The following is a 21125-nucleotide window of genomic DNA, read 5'->3' as shown; positions in this document are numbered from 1 at the left end:
AGGGAGGAAGGAAGGAAGGAAGGAAGGAAGGAAGGAAGGAAGGAAGGAAGGAAGGAAGGAAGGAAGGAAGGAAGGAAGGAAGGAAGGAAGGAAGGAAGGAAGGAAGGGGAGAGAGGAAGGAAGGATTTATTAAATACTATGTGCAATGCAGTTTTAAGTGTGCATTCATACAAGTTGAAAAGTAAAACCTGCCCTCAAGGAGTTCACATTCTCATGGGAGACAGCATATAGGGAAGGTTGCAGGCAAATGGAAAGGTCTCATGATCCAGAGGGTGCAGCAGAAAAGTAGCCAGGAATGCTGTGGGGTTTTCACTTATTTTTTATTACATTTTGAGTTTCGAGTTGCCTCCCCTCCTCCAACCCCACATTAGAGAAGGCTGGTATAGACACGTGGGGAACCATACAATACATCCTTCATGTAGCACCTTCTCTGGATGTGGATACCATCCTCCTTCCCAAGTCCTTCATGGTTGATTTGTACGCCACATTTTTGAGAATAGGTTTGTTGTTTGCAGTTACTTTAACCAACTGTCTCTGGGTTCTCTCATTTCACACAAGTCTTTCCATGTGTTTCTTGACAACCAGCTCATCATTTCTTACAGCACAGTAGTATTCCATCACAATCATATACCACAACTTACTCAGCCATTTCCCAAGTAATGGGCATCCCCTCCATTTCCAGCTCTTTGCCACCACAGAGAGCCATAATACACACACACACACACACAACTTAGGTTCTTTTCCTTTTTCCCTGCCACCTTGGGAAACAGACCTAACTGTGATATTACTGGGTCAAAGGGTATACAGTTTTAGAACTCTTTAGGCATAATTCCAGATTGCTCTCCAAAACAGTTGGGTCATTTCTTAATAGTAATGCCATTAAAAAAAATAATTTCCACTGATAAAATCATGTGATGTTGAACTGTTTGATAGTGCCAAGGACTTTAGATGTGGCTGCAGCACCAGCAGAAGTAAGGGGCCAGGCTGATCCCTGGATGGAGCAAACCTCCTGGACAGGGGCTGCTTCCCGAGACGGCTGAGAGCCATGAGCTGAAGCATCGCTACTCCAAGGCTCTTGGGTTCAGGGACCCTGCTCAGGCTGTCCCCAGCAGAGGCTAAGGGGAGTTGGTGGTCAGTGGCTGGTGAGAGGCAGTTGGTATTATCATCCGTTACTACAGAATCTGAGTGTTGGAAGGCATCTCAGTGTCCAATACATCCAAGGGGTTCCCACTATAATGTATCCAACCAGGAGTCTCTCTATGAAGGCCTCAGAGGAGGAGCCCTCACCTCCCCAGGCAGTACGCTCCAGTTGGGATGGGGACATATTGTGAAGACATTTTCCTGACATCAAGCCTTAGTCTCTTTATAACTTCCTCCTACTGTCCCACCTTTTTTTTTAGGCAATTGGGGGTAAGTGACTTGCCCAGGGTCACATAGCTAGTAAGTGTCGAGTGTTTGGTCTGAGGCCAGATTTGAACTCAGGTCCTCCTGACTTCAGGGCTAGTGCTCTATCCACTGTGCCACCTAGCTGCCCCTCATCCCTCTTCTCCATGACAATTCATGAAAAAACTTCAAAACAGCTCTTCCAGCTGCCCTCCCCTCCCACCCAATCTTCTCTTCCTCAGACCAAACATGCCCAGTTGCTTCCACCAACAGGAGCCCTCCACAAATTCTGTGGTCCAAGCACTGGCCTCTCCCACGTGCCATCATGCAGGCCCCCAAGGCCTTTGCACCAGCTGACAGTGGTCTCCCAAGCTGGGAATGCAAGTCCCTTCATTCTTTTCCCTTTAGAATTTTCAGATCCCTCGAAGGTGAAGTTCAAGGTAGCCACAGCACTCCATGCGGCCGTGCCACCTCCCACCCCTCTTCTTCTCCTCTCCTGTGGAGATATGTCATCTTTATTTATGTGTGTGCTCAGTGAGCTTTCGAGGGGCAGGGACTGATCTTATTACAAAACAAAACAAAAACCCCTCGAGTATTTTTGTACCCCTGCCCATCAAGTGAGCGGTACTGAATGATAATTGAATTGAAAGCGATTTGAAACAGAAGACTTTAGTCTTATGGACTGGCTGGGGCTAGTACCTTTTATTCCCTGAGGTCACAGCATCACTGGACCCCCCCCCCCATCTCCGCCCAGGCCACCCAGGCCTTGGCTATACTCTGAACTTGGGAAGGGATGGAAGGAAGCTAAGACTCAGGAAAGGGAGAGGCACAACCACCAGGAGACCATGATGCCCCCAGACGTGGGCAGCCAAGGACTCCCAGGGCTGCAGAGAGACAGACAGAAAGTTGGGAGCCTTATACGTGGGGAGAGTGGCGAGGGATAGCTGGGCAACAGGTCTCCAAGCGGAGGGAGGCCAAATGCTTGGAGGTTAAACCTTAGCCTACACAGAGGGTTTTTCTGATGCCCTCTTGCTCAATTGCAAGGTCGTGGCCGGGTGCTCCTTGCCCAGTTCCCGATCCTGCATCTGTATTTCATTGGGAGAGGAGTAAGGTGGGAAGAGTCAGTCACAGAAGGGTGAGGGCATGCAGAGGGGATGGGAGAGAGGGGAATACAGGGGCCAAGGGGACTGGGGAGTTGGGAGGTGGCAGGGGTAGAGATATGGGAGGTAAGATGGAGGGGCTGGCCAGGGTGAGGAGGGAAGGAGGAAGATAGGAGATAGAGGATGTGGGGGATGGAAGGGATGGTGCTTGGGGCTGCTGGGGATACAGGTGAGCACGAGGAAGAGGGGCCTCCCACAGGCTGTCCCAAGGCCCCCACTTCTCACCGCCTTGAGGACCTGGGCTAAAATCTCCTCCCGAGTCAGGGGCCGTTCGTCCATCTGCTCCAGCCCCACGGGATCGTCCCTTGGATGGAAGGGCCTGACTGCCTCAGCCATATCAGAATCCTCCCCTCCCCCAGCAGCCCTGCATTTCCCCTTTCTCTGCTTGTCCCCCAGAGGACCTTTGTTCCTATATCCCCCGACTCTCTGTCCCTCTCGCCCTGCTCCTCTCTGCCCTCCAAAGTGCCCAGCATCTCTCCAGGTTCCCCTGTGGCTGAATCTTCCCTCCAGCCCTCCGTTCCAGAATCCTGCCCTAAGGTCTGCCCTCCTTTGTTCCTATATCTGGCCCTGTCCCCCTTTCCCTCCCAGTCCCCCAGATTCTCATCAGCCTCTTACATGTGGCTGGGGGGCTGCGGTGGAACAAGTTTCTTGGGGATGGCATCTTCACTCTGGCCCAGGAGCCTGAGGGCGGTGGACTGGGGGTTATAGCTGCTGGATTCCTGAGGAAGGGCAAGGGCAGGGGTCAGCTGGGGGTTCTTGGGCCTGCCTCCCCAGCCCGGCAGCCCCAGAGGTGGAGGTCAGCTGGGGGCACCCGGGCTGCCTCTCCAGCCCAGCAGCCCCAGGGGTGCTCAGGCTCGCCTCCTCAGCCTGGCAGCCCCAGAGGCGGGGGGCTCTGCCTACCAAGGAGCTGGCGAAGGCCTGGGCAGCCAGCAGGTCCATCACTCGATGCTCAATGAGGCTGAGAAGCAACTCCATGATCTTGGTCCCCATGTGGCTGCCTCCCAGAAGCTCTTTGAGTCTGGTGTCATCACACTTGGCCTTGTAGAACAAAGACTTGGTGGCTGCAGGGTGGGCGGAAGGGGGGGTTCAGCAAGGGCTGGGGTAGCCCTGCTCCCGGGCAGTCCCCACCCATCGGCCCCTCCTTCCTTCAGTCAAGGCCATCAGCCCCTCTCAGACCCTTGGTTTCTCCTCTCTCAGCTCCTGACTCCTCCCTTCCCTGTGCCCCCCCCAAGTCCTTGTGCCCTCCAGCTGAGAAGGGCTTGGAGATTTGCCCTGAGGTCACCTAGGTCACTTCATCCCGGGCCCCCTGCCCTCTCCTCTGCCTCCTGCTGGCCCCAGGGTCCCTCACCAGCCTTCAGCTGGTCTAGGGTCTTGCTCATCTTGTCCTGCCTGGCCTCCACCGCCTCAGCCTCCTTAGCCAAGTCCACCTTGCGCTGCTCCAGGGCATCAAGCTGCTGCCGCTTGGACCCCTGCTCGGCCTCTTCTTGGGCCAAGGTCAGCTGAGCCAGGGCATCCTGGATCTAGAGACGATGGCAACACCACTGGGGATCCCCGAAGGTCCAAAGGGCCTTTTGTGATCCTCCCACAAAACTGGAAGGGAGGGGGCACTTTGCCCTCATCTGACAGACGAGAAGCCTGAGGCACACTTGGCATCCCTCTCTCTAGGTGGGGCTGAAGCCGCGGGGGGGGGGGAGGGTGGCCCCGGAATCCCTTTGGGACAGGGGTGGGGACTTCCTTCACCAGGTGGTGTGGCCTCACCTGCTGGATCTCCTCCGCCAGCTTCTCCATCTCAGAGTTCTGCTCATTGATAAAAGTGAACACGGCAAAGTTTCTTTCCTCATCTGAGGAGAGTGGAAGAGAGAAACAGGAAGAATGGAGAGCACCAGAGAGAGAGAAAAGAGAAGGGGAGGAAGGGAGGGAGCAGGGACAAGGGGGAGCAGAGGGAGGGAGAGAGAGAAGAGAAGGAGAGGAAGAAGGGAGGGAGTAGGGAAAAGGGGGATTAGAAGGAGGGAGGGGGAGAGAGACAGAGAGAGGGTGTGAGAGAGCGGAAGGTGAGAGGACAAGGGGAGCAGAGGGAGGGAGAGAGAGGAGAGGAAGGGAGGGAGTAGGGAGAAGGGGGAGCAGAAGGAGGGAGGGAGAGAAAGAGAGAGGGTGTGAGAGAGAAGGGAAGAGAGGGAGCGAGGACAAGAGGGAACAGCAGGAAGGAGAGACAGAAGAGAAGGAGAGGAAAGGAGGGATTGGAGAGAAGGGAGAGCAGAAAGAGGGAGGGAGACAGAGAGAAGGTGTGAGAGAGAAGGGGGGAAGGGAGGGAGCAGAGGGAGGGAGAGAGAGAGGAGAGGAAGGGAGGGAGTAGGGAGAAGGGGGAGGGAGAGAGAGACAGAGAGAGAGACAGAGGGTGTGTGAGAGAGAGACAGAGAGAGAGACAGAGAGAGAGAGAGAGAGAGAGAGAGAGAGAGAGAGAGAGAGAGAGAGAGAGAGAGAGAGAGAAGGGGGAAGGGAGGGAGCAGGGACAAGGGACAGCAGACAGACAGGGAGGGAGAGATAGAGTAGACCGGGAGCCAGAAAAGAAGAGCAAAGAGGATCAAGTGGGAGGAGAGACTGAGGCAGAGAGAGAGGAGGAAAGAGGGAAGGAAGAGAGAAGACAGGAGAGAGGACAGACAGAGGCCAAAGGCCAGGGGGAGAGGCTAGGGCTGCCGCTGCACCTCCCTCTGCCCTTACTCTCCAAGTAAGTCTTCAGAATGTCGTCAGCCTGGCTGTGGCCCGTGATCTCCCCCAGCTTCTCCAGCACCTCCTCGTACTGCAGAATGGCCTTCTCCAACGAGGTCTTGCGGAGGCCTTCAGCCACCTCTTGCTCTGCGGGGAGCCCCAAGCGTCAGCGGCCCTCTCTCAGCCTGTCTGACCTCCCCTCCCACTCTTCTCTTCCTTCTCAGTTTCCTCAGGGAGGACCAGCTCCTCAAGCCCCAGGTACCCCTTCTCCCAGTTCGTCCTCCGGCTGTCCAGGCCCAAAGTGCCCCACTGCAGAAGGATTCATCAAAAGAAAGGCCTTTGACCTAGGCATTAGGTGCCCCCACCCCTTCAAGTCCTCAGTTTCCCTCTCTGTCAAACAGGCAGGATGGTGGACATGACAGCACCTAAAGAAGTCGTGTGCCCTTGGCCAAGCCCTTGCCCCAATCTGGGCCGTGGTTTCTCTATTGCTAAATTGAGGGGAATTCTGTGGCCCCCAGGCCCTCACCCCGCTTGCGCCGAGCCATCATCACCGCATCATCCACAACTCTCTCTTGGTTCTTGGTAACCAGGAAGTTGTGCAGCTGCTCAAGGTGGCAGATCTGCCTCTGGACCACCTGCAGCTCTGCATTGTACTGGCTCAAGTCCTTGTCCAGCTTCTCCTGCAGCTGGCTCAGCTTCAGCTTGGCTTCCTCCCTGCCCGAGGGGGCAGCACAGAGGCACATGGAGGGGCCAGCTCTTTTGAAAGCCTGGCTCCCTCAGTCCTGGATGGGGGCCTCAGGGAAGTAGCCTGAAGATGAGACCTCAATCCTGGCCCCAGGGAGAAGCTGGGTGAGCCTAGGGCAGGTTGGAGCTGGCTTCCTCAATCCCAGACAGGGACTGTACCAGAAACATATAGAAGGGCCAGGCTCCCTCATCCTGGGGGGGATGGGACAGTGCAGACAAACAGATTTGAAGGGACTGATGGCCCCACACCACATGAAGTCCCAGAGAGGCCTAATGGAGAGAGCTGGCTCTCTCAGTCTTAAAGAGGGCTCCAGAGACGTCTAGAGGGGAGGAGCTTGGCACTACACAGAGTCCCAGGAGCCAGTCCCAGCCACATTGAGAGGAGCCACCCTTAGCCCATCACAAGCCCCCAGTGCCCGCACTCACCCAATTCAGAGAAGGGACACCCGCGCACACCAGGGAAGAGCCAAAGATTACCTGGCATCAAAGGCTGCGTTGGAATTGTCTATGTGAGACTGAATGCTGAAGCGGATGTCCTGTAGCTCCTGCTTAGCATGGGCATGGGCAGCAAGTTGGTGAGGGAGAGAGGCGGAGCCCAGCTCCCTCCTCCCTCTGCCTAAGGGCCCTAGGCCCTGACCTTCCTCAGCTGGTGGTCAAGATGCAGAAAATGATTCCTCTGAATGTGCAGCAAACCCAGCTCTTCCCGAAGGACCCTGTTCTTCACCAGCTGGGTGTCAAAGCGGGTGTTGGCCTGCAGGGCATCAGGATGGCAGAGTCACCAAGCTGGCTCTGCTGGCCACCTGACCCCCCCCATCAGGGCCCCAGGGGCACTCACCCGGTCTAGCTGGTTCTCCAAGACCTTCACTCTGTGGAAATTCTGGGCCTTCTTCTGCAGGACTAAGCCTGGGCCCCTGAGGTCCTTCAGCTGCATCAACACTCGACTCTCCCACTTGGCAATCTGGAGCCCCGGGGGGCCGCGGAGAAGGGACTCCGTCTGTCCTCACTCTGCCAGCTCCCCCTCGCCCCTGCACTTCCCCCCCTCCCCGCCCCACCTGTTGGTCCAGCGTCTTCAGGTGCTCCTGTTCCTGGACCACCTCCTTGTACAGCTGCTGCCTGCGATCCATGAGGCTTCGAAGGCCCTTCTCCCGTGCCTGGTCCAGGAGCCTCCGAGCTTGGCTCTTGGAAATCTTTATCTTCACTTGAAGTTCAGTCTGCTCCTGCTGCAGCCGATGGATCTCCACCCTGCAGGGGCAGAGCCCAAGAGCGCTGGCGCTGGCCAGCCGCTGGGATCTGGGCCACCCTACCCAACGCCCTCATCCGTTAGATGAAGGGCCCTGCCCTGGGTGGCCTCGAGCGCTCCAGCATCCTTTCCCAGCCTCCACCCCCCGGACCCAGGCTCACATTTGCTTGTGTAACAGCTGCTGGGTCGACCGGCTGTAAGCCTGCCGCTCCCCCCCTCCATCACCCGGCATTGTCTCTGCAGGCGGCTCAGCTCCCCCTCTGCTGGGCAGGGGGCAAGTGCGGAGTGCTTAGCCGGGGGTGGGGCTGGGCCAGCGGCCCAGCTCCGACCCCCCAGGCCGGGAGCACTTACCTGAGCTATCCATGTAGGCTTCGCTGTCCTCCGAGAGCACGCTGCCGGCCAGCGGCATGGTGGCTGGGGGGAGAAGTCTGCTTGGGGGGCTCTTGGGGGGCAGTGGAGGATCCAGGTTGGGAAGTTGGGGGTGGGGGAAGGGGCACCCGGGGCCCTACCAGTCTGGACACGGACTTCTCCTGGGTACCCCCTCTGTTGTGGTCCCGGTTGCTGGGGGCGACAGGATCAACGGCAGGGATTGGGGAAGCTGGCCTGGGCGAAGCGGGGGGCTGGGACCCCTCCTTCCCGCTCCTCCCTCCCGTTTCCCGTTTCTCCTTTCCCCCCTCCTTCCCTCTGCTTCCCTCGGACCCTTCCCCGACTCTTCCAGGGGGAGGCTGGCTCGGAGGACCTCTTCCAGACGCCTCCCCGGCCTCGGGCTGGCCCAGGGCAGGCAGTCAAGCCAAGGGAGAGGGGCGGGCTAGGGAAGGAGGGGCTGGCTATCGGAGGACAACGCGGAGCTGCCCGGGGCTGGGGCTAAGGGGATGGGGGCGGGGCCAAGCGAGAGATGGAAGGGAAAGCTTTGGGAGGGCGTGGCTGGGGATGCTGGAGGGCGGGACAAGGGGGACGGGGGGGGGTGTAGAAACTGGGGAGGGGGCTAAGTTGGATTTGAGGAGAGGGGCTTGGAGAGGAATTAAGATGGGGATTTAGGCGAGGGACTTGAGGAGGAGCTGCTGGGCGGGGGAGAGCTGAAGCTGGAGGTTAAGGGGATGTAGAAGCAGCAGCCGAGGGGCTGAGAGGGAGGGGCCGGAGGAAAGGGAGGGAGGAGCTGCTGAGGGGGCGGGGCTAAGGGGAGAAGGGCTCTTAATCTGCGGGTGGCAAACGGAGCTCAAGTAGGCGGAGAGCTACTCACCGCCTCTTTTCTCCCTCGCGCCCTTGCCTTAATGCGCCTGCGCACCAACAGTTTTCGAACGGACCCGGAGCAGGAGGCGGGGCCTTGGGGGCGGGGACTCCCTCCTGGACTCCTCCCCTTCCCCAGTGTGAGGGAACACCGCCCTCCCGGCCCCGCCTCCGGCCCGAGCCTCCCTCCACGTGCTGCCAGCCCGCAGCTCCCCGACGCTGGGCCTCGAAGGCAGGCGGGCTGCAGGCCAGCTCCGGGCTCGGTTGCCCACGGGACAGGGCGTGCCCCAGAGCTGTTTGCGGTTTCCTGTGGGAGGAAGCAGCAGTCTCCTCACTCTCCTCCCGGGGCTCAGCATCAGCCTGGGGGCGGGCGGGCCTCGGACCCTCCTAGCCACGCGGGACCAGCAGGCCCACCTCCCACCTGCCCACTCGGGCCGGACCCCTGGGCTACAAGTGTTTTCTGCCAACAAGATTAAATCTACCTTTTCCACCCATAGCTCCTGGTTTGGCCAAGCACTGCTCTATAGCCAGGAAAGAGCTGCAGGTTTGGAGTCAGAGGCCCTGGGTTCAAATCCTGCTGCTTGGGCTTATGAGCTTAAGCAAGTCCTTTTCTGGATCTGAGCAGAGCTTTGCCCTGTGGCAAGTTTGAACCTGGGGCCTCGGGCTCCCATCAAGCCCAGGGCTCTTCCTGGCTAGCAAGCGGTCCTCGGGACACCAGGAGCAGTGGGTGAAAGGAGAAGAAGAAGGCCTTAAAATGAGGGGCCCTATGACATCACAGTCTGCCTCCAAAGCTCCTTCAGCCGGCTGCTCTATGGTGTAAACTACGGGGCTCCTAAACTGCCAGGGCCTCCCCGCCCCCTTCCACACCCAAGTTACTGGTTAGGCAGTGTGTATCTAATTCTCTGTGTTATCTGTTGTGTTCCCCACCCCCACTGGAATAAAAAAGTCACCAGGCCCCGAACTGGTTGGTTGTTTTTGTAGCCTGGTGTTGGGCTCCCTGTAGGGGCTCAAGAAGAGCTTGTTAGATGGAATTGAATGCAACTGAACCCAGTCCTCCAGCTGGGGTCTGCCCAGGGCAGGGCACAGCAGTCTGAACGCTTACTTCCCCGGGCTTGGACCCCAGGGTTCTTTGTCCCTCTGATTCAAGAGCTTCATTGGGTGGGGGGGGGCGGGGCCTGGCTTCTTAGGCCACCGTGCCTGAGCCGGACCACCCAGTCAACCAATCCACCAAGTGTTGGAAAAATTAAGTTCCTCACTTTCATACAGGATGTAGACACAGTGGAGATTATTATCCCCACTTTACAGATGATGTCGATGAGGCCCAGAGTGGTAACATTTTGAGCCAAACCTCTAGATTGGGTCTCCTAAATCTCACTCCAGTCCTTTTTCTGGGAAGCCAGGCAGCTGCTGTCCCAGCTTGTGCCTCCCATTCCCATCTCCCAAGGGTTCCAGACATCCATCTTGACCCCTCTGCTGAACACTCTCTTCTTCATCCTCTCTTCTCTCTAGGTTGTTGGGACAGCTCCCGCCCCCTCCTCCTCCACCTCTGACTGCTCCTTCTCTGCCTCCTTTGCTGGAGCCCCCCCAAACATCAGGCCCTCTCTCCATACACATCCCTCAGGGACTGTCCTGGGCCCTCTTCTCTCTATAGGATTTCACTTGGGGATCTCATCGGCTCCCACGAATTTAATCACCCTCTCTACGCTGATTTGTCTCAAATCTGCCTCTCTTGCCACCAGCCCTCTGCAGACCTCCGATCCTGCATCTCTCACGGCCTGTCAGACATTTCAAACCGCTTGGTCCAGCTCAACAAGAGACCTCTGGCAATTAGAGCCTTTCATAACCAGCCCCCTCCTCCTCCCTTTCCGGCCTTCTGACACCTCACTCCCCAACATATAGTCTTCAATCCAGTGACACTGGCCACCTGGGTCTTCCCAAACAAGACATTTTACGTCTTGGCTCCAGGCACCCTCTTTGCCTATCCCACATGCCTGGAACACTCTACACCCTCCGCTCTGACTACTGACCTCCCCCAAAGTCTTCCCCAACCCCTCTTAATCCCAGTTCCTTCCCCCTGTTGATTATTTCCCATTTATTCTGTCTATAGCTTGCTTTGTATATGCTGTTTGTGCATAGCCTACCCCATTAGATCACAAGCTCCTGGCAGGCAGGAACTATCTTTTAGCGGTGTTGGGTTTTTGGGTTTTTTTGTATTCTCAGCCCTCAATACAGTGCCTGGCACTTAGCAGGTGCTTAATAACTATTTATTGACTGGTTGACTTCCTAAATCATACTCCTGCCTTCCAGCTACCTTCCCCAGCCCTCAGTCTCTGCAGGCCCCTGGGGATGGGGGCGATGGTGAAAGAAATTGGAAGGAACGAGGTTGGAGTAGACAAATGAGTAAGACACATAGAGATATAGAGACAGAGAGACAGAGGCAGGTGGTAAGACAGAGAGGGAAAGAGACAGAGAGACACACAGAGAAGGAGAGACCGAGATGGTGTATGACTCAATGGAAGCTTGGGTCCCTCCCAGTCTTCTGCTTGTAAATAAAAAGGAAGTAAGAGCGTATATCCCAGAGGCAGAGAAATACAGAGAGAGGCAGAGACCAGGCAGGCACCAAGAGGAAGAGAGGTTTGGACCAGAGAGACTAGGGAGTGGGTCTTCAGAGGAAGGAAGGAGGGAGGGAGAGAGAGGGAGGAAGGCGGGGGCCGGGCAGGGGGTGGAGGGAAGGAGGGAGAGAGCAGGGCGGGGCAGGGAGGCCGGGAAAGGGGACCGAGCATTAGCTCTGACTTCCTCTGGCTGCACTGGCTAAGTGCTTCTCCCGTTATTTGAGAAAGAAAGGAGCCTTTGAGACCGCAAAGACCCCATCTGCCTTCAGGCACCTTCTACCTCACCAAGGAGAGGGTAAGAATCCTAAAGCACTTAATAGGTAGGTATGGGAAGGGAAGAGGAAGGGGGGGGTAGAGGGGAGAGGCAACATGCCTTGGGATCCACAGATGGGACATCCCCTCCCCCACAGATGCAGGGGAGGGGGCGGGGGTAGAGGGTGTTTTGCCAAAGACCCCAGCTGTCTCTTACTGCCTCGTCCTCAGTCCTCTGGGGATCCAGGCATCTGGGCTAACAGCCCTTACTCCCCAGCTCAGTCCCACAAAGACCCAGGATTCCCTACCTTCCTCCACCCCAACTTCCACACCCTAATTCTCCCTCTTGGCCAGTTCTCTCAAGGGACCCAGGGGTCTCTTTCCCGACTAATTCCCTTACCTGTCCTGCGCCAAGCCTTCCCAAGCTGCTTGCACCCCAGTTTTGCTCTCCTAGGGATCCACAGCTTCAGGCCCAGGTTTCCCATGTCTGCCCTGCTAGCACCCAAACCTCCAGCACGCTGCCCTCTGCCCCCATCTCATTTCCTTAGCCCTGAAAGGCCCCAGGTGTCTGGCTGCCCTGCCTTTGAGGGAGGGATGACTTAGGGAGGGCTGGGGTTTCTCTGGTGGGAGAGAAGGGGATGAGTCACAGTGACTCACTCTGACCCCCCACCAAAGAGGGGGGAAGAGGGGGGGAGAGCCTAGTGGATATCTGGGTCCCTGGGACTGTGCCCCACCCCAGCTCGGAGACTGGGGAATTGCTGGGAGGAACTAGGTGGGGCAGGTTTCAATCCTCATATCAGGGTTCTAGTTTTTAGAGGGCCCCGGGTAAATGCTCTTGAATGTAGGAGGAGGGAAGCGAGGGGAAGAATCCTCCAGCTCCGCCTCCCCACACAAGTTCCCTCAGGAGCCTCTGATCCTTTGGGGATGCAGGCATTTCCTCCAGCTCCACCGGGGAGTATCCAGGCTGGGCTCCCAAGCCATTACCCTAGGGCTCTAAGCTTCCCCCTCGACATCTCCTGCCAGCCCAGGGCCCCAGGTGTCCCCAGCCTGTCTCTCTCCCTCCCCCCAGACTGTGGGCACCATGTCCCTGCTCCTGGTGGTGGTCTCTGCCTTGCACATCCTCATTCTCATTCTGCTCTTCGTGGCCACCCTGGACAAGGTGAGACTGATGAACTTGGGAGGCGAGCGTTCTGGCTCAGGCCTGGGCTCTTGCTCCCTGCTCCCACACCCCTCTCTGACCCAGCCCCTTTCCTCTCTGCCCACAATCCAGTCCTTTCAATCACTCTGAAAGCATCCAGCAATGCAATGCAATTTAATACAGGCTGTGCTAAGCGCCTTTGGAATACAGAGACAAAAATGAATATTCCTTGCCCTCAAAGGTCTTACGTGTAAGGAAGAAACAACGATACACACACACACATACATATACATGCACACATACACATACACGTGCACTCACCGATGCAGCACATGCATGTGCAAACCTCATACATACACATACATGTACGTGTGTACACACAATACATGCATACACACATACAGGAGGGAGGGCAGTGACTTTAGGGACAGGAGGGCCAAGAAGGGCTTGGTGTAGAAGGTATTTGAGGTTTCTTGCGAGGAGGGAGAGAGGTGAGGAGGGGGATGTACCCCAGGAAAGGGGACGGGGAGTGCAAAGATGATGGGCCTTTGCTGCCATTGGTCCATAATTGGAAAAGGGATACCACCCGATGGGGCCACTATAAGAGAAGGATTTTCCAACTAAACAAAGGGGTTATTTTTAGCCGAGGGCCAACAAGGAGTCAGGGGACCTTACTAAGGGGAGAGATGTGGTCAAATTGGAGTTTAAGGAAATCCCTCTGCCCCCACCCCATCCCCCATATCCCTGACTCTTGTCATCTTCCCTAATCTGCCTTCTTTTTTTGACCCTGACTGGTCCCAGTCATGGTGGGTCCTCCCTGGGAATGACTCACTGAATCTTTGGAAGGAATGTTTGGCATACACGAACCAGTCTTCCCAGGTCTGGGAATGCAGAAATGTCAGCGAAAATGGTGAGGGAACACACCCCGACCCCCAAAGCTCCCCCCACCCACCTATGCCCCGGCACCGAGGGGGCGGGAGGTATTGCCATTCCCACGGCCCATGAACAAGTCCTGGGGACAGCCCTTGCTTATGAGGGGACTACCAGGGTTGGATCGCACATTCTGAGGAGGGTGGGGCCAGTGCGAATGAACGAATGAATGAAAGAATGAAAAAGCATTTATTAAACACCTACTATATGCCAAGCACTATGCTGGGTGCCAGAAATACAAATACAAAATGCACACAGCGTCCCTGCCCTCGAGGAGCTTACAGTCTAATAGCCCGGCCAGGGCATGTGGGAGGCAGGGGAGGGAATGGGGATGGCGTGGCGCATGGGATCGCTCTGGCGCCCTCCTGTGGCTGAGAGTCTCCCCCTCCCCAGGCTGGCTGAAGGCCGTGCAGGCCCTCATGGTACTGTCCTTGGTGCTCTGCTGCCTCTCCTTCATCCTCTTCATGTTCCAACTGTACAACATGAAGCGAGGGGGACTCTTCTATGCCACCGGCCTTTGCCAGCTCTGCACCAGTGAGTGACCTGGGAGCCTCGGGCATGGCTGCCCGATGGGGGCAGGGCCGGTGCAGGGATGGGGAGGGGTCGGTGCAGGAAGGGCGCCAGGGTGACCCCCTCTGTCCCCGCCAGGTGTGTCCGTGTTCACTGGGGCCCTCATCTACGCCATACACGTCAAGGAGTTCCATCATCCTGGCGGCTCCTTCGGCTACTGCTTTGCCCTAGCCTGGGTGGCATTTCCCCTGGCGCTGGCCAGCGGCATCATTTACATCCACCTGAGGAAGCGCGAGTGACCTCCCCCTCCCCTGGCCAGCTGGCCCTGGCTCACAGCGCTGAACCAGTGAGACAGCAGCCTCTCCAGCCCTGCCTCCCCGTGCTGCCTCGGCCTGGGCTAGGTCAGCAGTCTCTGTGGAACGGGGGAGTAAGAAGATGCTTTCTCGTCCTCTTCCTCCTCCTTCTGGCCCAGCCCCTCTGACGTGTACTTCCTGCCCCCGACACCTGGTGCTCTGGGGTCCTTTTTCCAGCTCTGACTCAGGCCGCCAGGTGGCACAGTGCCCAGATGGCTGGGCCAGGAGTCAAGACCTCAGTTCAAATCTGGCCTCAGGCACTTACTAGCCGTGGGACCTTAGGCAAGTCACGTAACCTGTTTGCCTCAGTTTCCTCAACTGTAAAATGAGGGTAATAATAGCACCTTTCCCTGAGTTGTCGCGAGGATCACATGAAATGTTTGTCAAGTACTTAGCATGGTGCCTGCACAGTGGGTGCTCTTAGAGAGTCTATTCCCTCCCTTCTCTCCCAGCTCTGGCAGCCTCTGTTCTAAGGGTCCTTCCTGTTATAACACGGCCTTGCAACAAGCCCCTTCTGTCCTGACATTCCCGCTTCTACAAAGTCCCTTTCAGCTCTGCCTATGAGCTCCAAGGTCCCTGTCACTGTGACGGCCCTTAGTCCTGGGGTCTCTCCGAGCTCCGACCCTCTACACTCGTATTGGAACGGGAGGAGGCAAGAGCCTTGGGCTTAATCCTGGCCGTCTGACCCTAGGGAAGTCACTTCCCCTCCCCCAACTATAACTGGAAGGTACCAATTGCAGGGAAGGGTAGAGCCCAAGAGACTTGCCCTGGCGTGGGCACCTCCTGTGGGCCCCGGCCTCTTCCTCTTCAGTGGCAAAGGCCCAGATTAGCTCTGAATCTTAGGGCAAATGGGGCAGCATGTCACTAGATACAAACAAGAGCTGATGGAGTAAAGCGCTTTGTAACCTCTCCAGCGAGTGTGAGCTCTGATCATTCTTGAGTTCTGTGCACCCGACGCCGTCCCTTGTGACCCTGCCTGCTCCAGCACTCCCCTGGGCTCTGGGGCCCGGGGCTGCCTTCGCCATGGGGGGTCCCTGTGGGGTAGAAGGCCCCCCCAGCCCCACCCTCCCAGGCAGAGGACAAGCCCAGCTCCAGTGAACCCCTGGGGAAGGGAAGAGACGCCCCTAGCCGGGTCCATTCTGACGTTTTAGGAGAACGGGGTAAATGCCTTTCTTTCACAGGATGCCCGGGCATCCCGGGCCCCCACCACCAGCATGCTTTGGGCTTATACGGCCCAGCCCCCACTGCTCACACTGAAGGGTCCCTGCTTAGCCAGCCTTGCCCCCTCAGGGCCCCACATGCAGGGCAGCCCTCCCCCACACACAGAGAGCAGTGTAAACAGGGTTTATTTCTTTGGGGAGCTGGAGGACAGACGGGAACAGGGATCAGTTTTGCACACAGGGGCCATGGGGTGGGACGGAGCCAGAGGTAGCGTTGGCAGAAGTCAGTATTGAAAATATGAGGGTCTGGGGAAGGCACTGGCATTGGGAGGGCAGACCCCACTGCCTTCCCAAAAGGCTGACGGCAGTGGGGAGCACAGAGACACCAGTCTTTCCCAGGGCCACGTGCCCCTCCATCCCTGGGGAAGAGTGGCCCTGGGCTGTGAGTCTCGGCCCACTGGAAGCCAGTGGGCCAGCACTCTGACCCGTGGGGCCCCGTGGGCCAGGAGATGACAGGAAGCTCATTCCCTGCTTGGCTGGGTCCCGGGAGGCATCAGGGGTCTCTGAAGCTGTGCAGCCCAGGAGGGCCGAGGGCTCCTGCAGAGATCGGGTGGTGAGCCAGGGGGTGTGTTTTGGGATAGGGCTTCCAGGTGGCTGAGGGCCCGGGCCCCATTGAAGATCACTTCGCAGCCTGTCCGGGCCAGGAGCCAGGCCTCTACCGAGGCCTGAAGCCACCTGGCGCTCTCTAGGGGAGGGGAAGGAGCAGATCAGCAGGTGAGTCGTGGGCCCTGGGCGTCAGGGCTCGGCTCTGGGGAGCTGCTTACCCTCGGGGGGCCCCGGGCCCCTTCGTCCCATGAAGCTGTGGGCCAGCAGGACTTCCTTGGCGTGCTCCTCCTGAGCCCGGTGCACCAGGGCCGTGATCAGCTCCGAGTTGTTGGAAGTGCTTCGGAAGTACAACATGTGGGCTAGCTCCAGAGCCTGCAGGTTCCGATGCTGGCCGAACATCTGCGGGGGGAAGGGCCCCAGAGGGGACACAGCGAGGGATGGGGGCACTGGGGGGGAGCATGGGGGGCACAGCGGGGGGGGGGGAAGAGGGACACGTGGAGAGGGAACATGGGGGAGAGGACATGGGGAAGGACAGCGAGGGGGGAAGAGGCACACAGCAGGGGGGAGGGGGACACGTGGAGGGAAGGGACATGGAGGGCATTGGGGGAAGAGGGACACAGCGGGAGGGTGCATGGGGGCACAGCGGGGGGGGGCACACGTGGAGGGAAGGGACTTTCGGGGAGGGACACAGCAGGGGTTCTGCTGGCTGTTGTCCACTCACACTTTCATTCCAAGCGTTCATTGGATTCCAAACCATTGAGGACCCCACCCTGGGGCTCAGGGGCTGCTCCCCTTGGAAGTTTCACTTATTCATTCATTCACTCAAGAATGAAGTGGCAGCCTCGAGGGAGAGGGGGCCACCACGTTGGCGGTGACGAAGGCCATACAGTGCTTACTCCCACACCTCCTGCTCCCTAGCTGTGTGACCCAGCCTCAGTTTCCTTAAGCATAAAGAGCAGAGGGGCCAGACAGCCCTCAGCCCCCTTCCAGCCCTACCATGGGTTCTAGGGTCTAAGGACAGAGAGTTGGGGCATCCGATCACAACACCCCGCCCTACTTCCCACAGGGCTCCATCACACCCATACACCCCCCACTAGGCGATGGACCACCAGGCAGCCCCTGGAAGTGCAGAGGTCAGACTGTTCAGTTCAGCGCAACCTTCTCATTTCACAGATGGGAAGCTAAGGCTGAAGAAGGCCACGCCCCCACTGCTAAGCAGCAGAGGTGGCCCCTGGCCCCGGGCTCACCTTGGAGGCTCGGTGGGCCATGAAGATGGCAAACAGCAGCAGCAGCAGGGAGGTGGCCACCTTGAGGTCAGACAGGACCACCATGCCCACGTTGACAAAGAACATCAGGCCAGAGACCAGGAGGATGGCGTTGAGCAGGGCCCGCCGTAGGGGGGGCATCCGCACCTTCAGCTCGGGCAGGAGCTGCTCCAGCCCCTCCAGGGGGGTGTCTTTGAAGCTCTTCAGCACCAGGTGACCCTGCTTGGTGCGGGCTGCCACCACTACCCGCTTAAAGTAACGCCTGAGCCCCCAGGGCCCGGTCAGGAATTCCTTCTGACACCCAACTGACCTCCAAGACTTGGGGGGTGGGGGGTGGGGGTGGGGAGGAGAGGGTCTAACCCTTGCCGTGTGAGAGGCTGGAGGGCTGTCAGCAAACCCTGAAACCTTCCTGGGCCTCAGTTTTTGCATCTGTCAAACAAAGGTGTCTTCTAGCTGCGGGAGTCTAGAATGGATCCCGGCTCTGTCATTTACTGCCTGGATGACCATAGACAAGTGACTTCTCTGGGCCTCAACCTCCCTCTCAGTAAAATGGGGAGGCTGGACTCGATGATTTCCGAGCCCTTCCAGCTCTGACTCTGGGCTTGCTCTGTGACCTTGGCCAGACCCCTGACCCTCTCTGGGCCTCGGCTCATTCTTCTGTAACTAGATGGGTTTCGGCTTCCCCTCTCCCCTCCTAGCTGCCCTGGCCTCTCTGTGACAACAGGCTGCAGGGTCTCGCTGCGGGGACCCCCCACTCACCGCTCGGCAGGAGGGGACTTGGTGAAGAAGCCCCGTTCGGAGCCCACCATAGACTTGCGTGGGAGCCGCCCCACTCGCTGGCCCAGGGCCCAGAACTGTATGTAAGCATAGTGGTCCAGGTTGATGGTCACCTGGGGGCACAAGGGGCAGGGATGGGTGTGGGGTGGGGCAGGCCCAGCCCCCATCCTCCACAACCCAGGCCCTTTGGTCACTTCCTCTCTCCCTTCCTTCCCACCTCTCCAGGCTTCTTCCCTGTCCCTCCTCTGGGATTGGGCTTCCCCGGGCCTGCCCTCTCCCAGACCTCCTCCTGGCCACATCTGACCGTCTCAGGCCCCCCTCTGGACAGGCACCTGACACTCAGTGATCTCTTCTTCCCAAACCTGGATGTCTCTGCCCTTACCTGTCTGCCCTTCTCCCTCGCTCCCGACCCACACCCCAAGCCCATCTGGGCTGCCTGTCCAGAAAAGCAGCATGGCAGATGCCGCCACAGAGCCCCGGCACACACAGCTCTAGGTGTCCCAAGCTGGATTTGAACTCAGCTCTGGACACCATGGTGCCAGCTAGCTGCCCTAGCAGGCCTCTGTCCTGAGCTCTCTTCTCGCTAGCCTCTGGGGCATCTTGGAGGTTCCCCTCAATGCAGATGAAGAGAGCTGCAGACCCAGCCCCTGGCTCCCACCGTGGCCACCCAGACATCCCCAAAGTCCCCCTTTCTACCGTCCCTGTCTCATCACTGCCCTGGCCCTTCTCCCTCCCCTGCTCTGGCCCTTCTCCCTCCCCTGCTCTGGCCCCTAAGCTAGATAACTGACAGATTCCTCCTGTCTCTGCCCTTCCTGAAACACGCTCTGTATGGTGGCCAAGCTGGTCTTCCTCATCACTGCCGTGCTCCACAAGCTTCAGCGACTATCACCCCACATCACAGCCTTTGTGGTCTGGCCTGGCTGTGCCAGCCGAGGAGGCTTCCATGCCTTTGCCCAGGCTGGCCCTCCCACCCACACCCACAGCACCCTCCCTCTTGGTCCTCAAGGCGCAGCTCAGGCACCACCTCCTACAGGATACCGCCAGATGCTAGTTCCAGCTGACATGACATCTACTTGGTAGATATTTCAAATTTCCTTTTCCGGGTACGTGTTGTGGCCCGCAAATGGAGCATGAGCAGCTTGAGAGCAGGGGCCATTTCCTGCTTTTGGACTATGCAGCCACAGGGCGGGAATACAGAAAGGACTTAATAATTGCATGCTGACGGACTGCACCAGCTTCCACATCCCCCAAAGGGTTTCTAGGACCCAGATGCGGGCAGTCGGGTGAGGCGCTACCTGAACCTCATCTTGCGGGTGGTGGACGACGAGGGCATAGGCCAGGGTGTCCTCGGACAGCGGGGAGAAGTTAGCTTGGTCCAGCAGCGGCGCCAGGGCCCTGAGGACCTCCTGCTCGTTAGCTAGGCGCTGAGGTTCTGTGAGGGAGGGCTGCTCCAGGGTCTCTCGGTCTGGGTTGATGGGGTCATATAGTGCCTAGAGGGGAGGGGCAGAGACTGAGGTCAGGGTCTCACGTGCAGGACTGCAAGAGGGGAGGGGGCCGGCAAGGCAATGCTGCCCGCTCCGCCAGGACCCGCTGACAGCCGTAGCTCAGCGAGTCAAGGCCGACCTCGTAGAACTATGCCTCTCAGCCCTGACACTCCAGCCACCTGTGCTGCTTCTGGCAGTCTCCGAAGCCCAACACTGTCTGTCCAACGTCAGGGCCAGGCTTGCGCTGACCGGGCCAGGGTGGTCGGAGGCGCAGAAGGCAAATGCTACCACGTCTGAATAAAACACTCGGCTCCTCACCTGCAGCTGGGTCAGGGTGCGGTTATACTGAGAGAGAATGCAGAAGTCAGTGTGGGATACAAACTCCTGGAGCTCAGCCTTGGCAGAAGAACTAGAGTGAAACTCCTAGGAAGGGAAAACTGGACATTACTGTCTCAGCTAGGAGACCCTCCCTATCGGCAGCAGCCCGTGGGCATTCCCACCAGCTGGGGTGGGGGTGAGGTAAGGATGCTCTGCTGCCCCAGGGGCATCCTCCCCAGCTGGGGTGGGGTGTGAGGATGGGGTGGAGAAGCTTGGCTGCCCCAGGCGATGCTGGGATTTGTGGTTCTAGAGAATTTCCTCGGTGCAAGCGGGAAACTACAAGTCCCAGGATCCTCAGGGGTAGCCACTCCAGCCCCAGGGGCTGCTGGGACTCGTAGTTCCCCAGATGACCTGCAGGAGGAGCTGCAGCAGCTGGTCCCTGGAAAAGGGGATGAAACGTTCCTGATATTGCTGGGCCCAGTTCCGGGGCTCCGTGGGGTTCCACATCTTCCGATACTCCCCCATCTTGGTGATCAGGGAGGAGTGGGGCCGGGAGGCAGCCTCGGGGGCCCAGGGCCTCAGCGGGGGCCGGGGGCAGCACCCCCACCCGGCCCCACAGGCTGCTCGAGCTACCCGCAGCATGCAGAGCCCCAGTACCCTGAAGAGAGGGGGAACAAGGGGGAGATAAGGATCAGAAGCAGGCACTACACGGCAAAAGTAGGGGGAGTGTGTGGGGGGTCACAGGTCACGGGTCACGGGTGCCTTTCCCAAAGCCTTGCCCTCCTCCCTATCTGCCTGCAAGGGACAGCCCAGCTCCTGGCAGACTACTGGGTTCCCAGGCCCAGCCCAAGCCTGCCTCAGGGCCTTCTCTACTGCATCCCAGTTGGCATGAGGTCAGAGGTCAGGAGTCAGAGGTCATGAGGTGTTTCTTCCACAGCACACCTCCCTGGGCAGGACGGAGCAGGGAAAGCTATTTCCGGGATGGATTTGAATGCACCTTAGGAAACCCCGTGGTCACCCCAAAGCCCTGCATTGAGAATGCACCCCCGCCCCAGAAAGCCTTGCCCTCCCCCTCACCTTAGAAAGGTTTGGTTGTCATTGAGCCTGGCGCACATGCGCAGGGCCAGCAGCATGGGCCTCCAGGTGCCACTTTATTCGAGGGACAGCGCATGCGTGGGGGTGAGGGCGCAGTTTCGCCTCCTTAGGTGGCTTCCTGGGCCACGCATGCGCCTACATGGAGAAGGAGGGCGGGGTTTGATG

At 58.4% G+C, this 21125-nt stretch overlaps 3 protein-coding genes across 8 annotated transcripts; 1 reads left to right on the top strand and 2 right to left on the bottom strand.

The window, feature by feature from the left end:
• Nucleotides 1–2051: 2051 nt before the first annotated feature.
• ODAD1 (outer dynein arm docking complex subunit 1) lies at nucleotides 2052–9428 on the bottom strand. Its single transcript, XM_021003451.2, is given in 15 exon segments — nucleotides 2052–2468; nucleotides 2769–2847; nucleotides 3159–3262; nucleotides 3444–3604; nucleotides 3892–4063; nucleotides 4302–4384; nucleotides 5262–5396; nucleotides 5776–5963; nucleotides 6471–6538; nucleotides 6631–6744; nucleotides 6829–6951; nucleotides 7046–7235; nucleotides 7395–7447; nucleotides 7450–7493; nucleotides 7585–9428. Coding segments are annotated over 15 exon segments (1656 nt in total). The 5' UTR covers nucleotides 7643–9428; the 3' UTR covers nucleotides 2052–2384.
• Nucleotides 9429–11032: 1604 nt separating this feature from the next.
• EMP3 (epithelial membrane protein 3 (MAM blood group)) lies at nucleotides 11033–15164 on the top strand. Of its 5 annotated transcripts, none has more exons than XM_021003667.2 (6): nucleotides 11033–11094; nucleotides 11301–11367; nucleotides 12394–12483; nucleotides 13264–13372; nucleotides 13786–13926; nucleotides 14041–15164. In XM_021003667.2, exons 3-6 carry the CDS (start codon nucleotides 12406–12408, stop codon nucleotides 14199–14201), a joined length of 489 nt encoding a protein of 162 aa, XP_020859326.1. In that variant the 5' UTR covers nucleotides 11033–11094; nucleotides 11301–11367; nucleotides 12394–12405; the 3' UTR covers nucleotides 14202–15164. The 5 variants fall into 5 exon arrangements, with proteins under 5 accessions (XP_020859326.1, XP_078002129.1, XP_078002130.1 ...); XM_078146003.1 differs by having other exon boundaries at nucleotides 11078–11094; nucleotides 11301–11392; XM_078146004.1 differs by lacking the exon at nucleotides 11033–11094 and having other exon boundaries at nucleotides 11209–11367; nucleotides 12348–12483.
• Nucleotides 15165–15584: 420 nt separating this feature from the next.
• TMEM143 (transmembrane protein 143) lies at nucleotides 15585–21110 on the bottom strand. Of its 2 annotated transcripts, none has more exons than XM_021003657.2 (8): nucleotides 20943–21110; nucleotides 20277–20523; nucleotides 19866–19970; nucleotides 19359–19553; nucleotides 18046–18176; nucleotides 17269–17548; nucleotides 16240–16420; nucleotides 15585–16160 (listed from the first exon to the last, which is right to left on the bottom strand). In XM_021003657.2, exons 1-8 carry the CDS (start codon nucleotides 20996–20998, stop codon nucleotides 15937–15939), a joined length of 1419 nt encoding a protein of 472 aa, XP_020859316.1. In that variant the 5' UTR covers nucleotides 20999–21110; the 3' UTR covers nucleotides 15585–15936. The 2 variants fall into 2 exon arrangements, with proteins under 2 accessions (XP_020859316.1, XP_020859317.1); XM_021003658.2 differs by having other exon boundaries at nucleotides 15585–16012.
• Between the last annotated feature and the right edge of the window lie 15 nt (nucleotides 21111–21125).

This window comes from Phascolarctos cinereus, unplaced genomic scaffold, assembly GCF_003287225.1.
Source record: "Phascolarctos cinereus isolate Bilbo 61053 unplaced genomic scaffold, phaCin_HiC Scaffold_726;HRSCAF=1367, whole genome shotgun sequence".
NCBI classification, from domain to species: Eukaryota; Metazoa; Chordata; class Mammalia; order Diprotodontia; family Phascolarctidae; genus Phascolarctos; species Phascolarctos cinereus.
This window is presented reverse-complemented; position numbering and strand designations above follow the sequence as displayed.

What these genes read in the sequence shown, in the direction of transcription:
- TMEM143 (XM_021003657.2), bottom strand. Translation starts at nt 20,998, where the DNA reads ATGCTGCTGGCCCTGCGCATGTGCGCCAGGCTCAATGACAACCAAACC. An exon ending in GCACCCTGACCCAGCTGCAG is followed by an intron (nt 19,554 to 19,865) that starts GTGAGGAGCCGA and finishes CCTCCCCTCTAG; the next exon opens with GCACTATATGACCCCATCAA. An exon ending in TGGCCCACCGAGCCTCCAAG is followed by an intron (nt 16,421 to 17,268) that starts GTGAGCCCGGGG and finishes TTCCCCCCGCAG; the next exon opens with ATGTTCGGCCAGCATCGGAA.
- EMP3 (XM_021003667.2), top strand. Translation starts at nt 12,406, where the DNA reads ATGTCCCTGCTCCTGGTGGTGGTCTCTGCCTTGCACATCCTCATTCTC. An exon ending in CAGAAATGTCAGCGAAAATG is followed by an intron (nt 13,373 to 13,785) that starts GTGAGGGAACAC and finishes CCCCCTCCCCAG; the next exon opens with GCTGGCTGAAGGCCGTGCAG. An exon ending in CCTTTGCCAGCTCTGCACCA is followed by an intron (nt 13,927 to 14,040) that starts GTGAGTGACCTG and finishes TGTCCCCGCCAG; the next exon opens with GTGTGTCCGTGTTCACTGGG.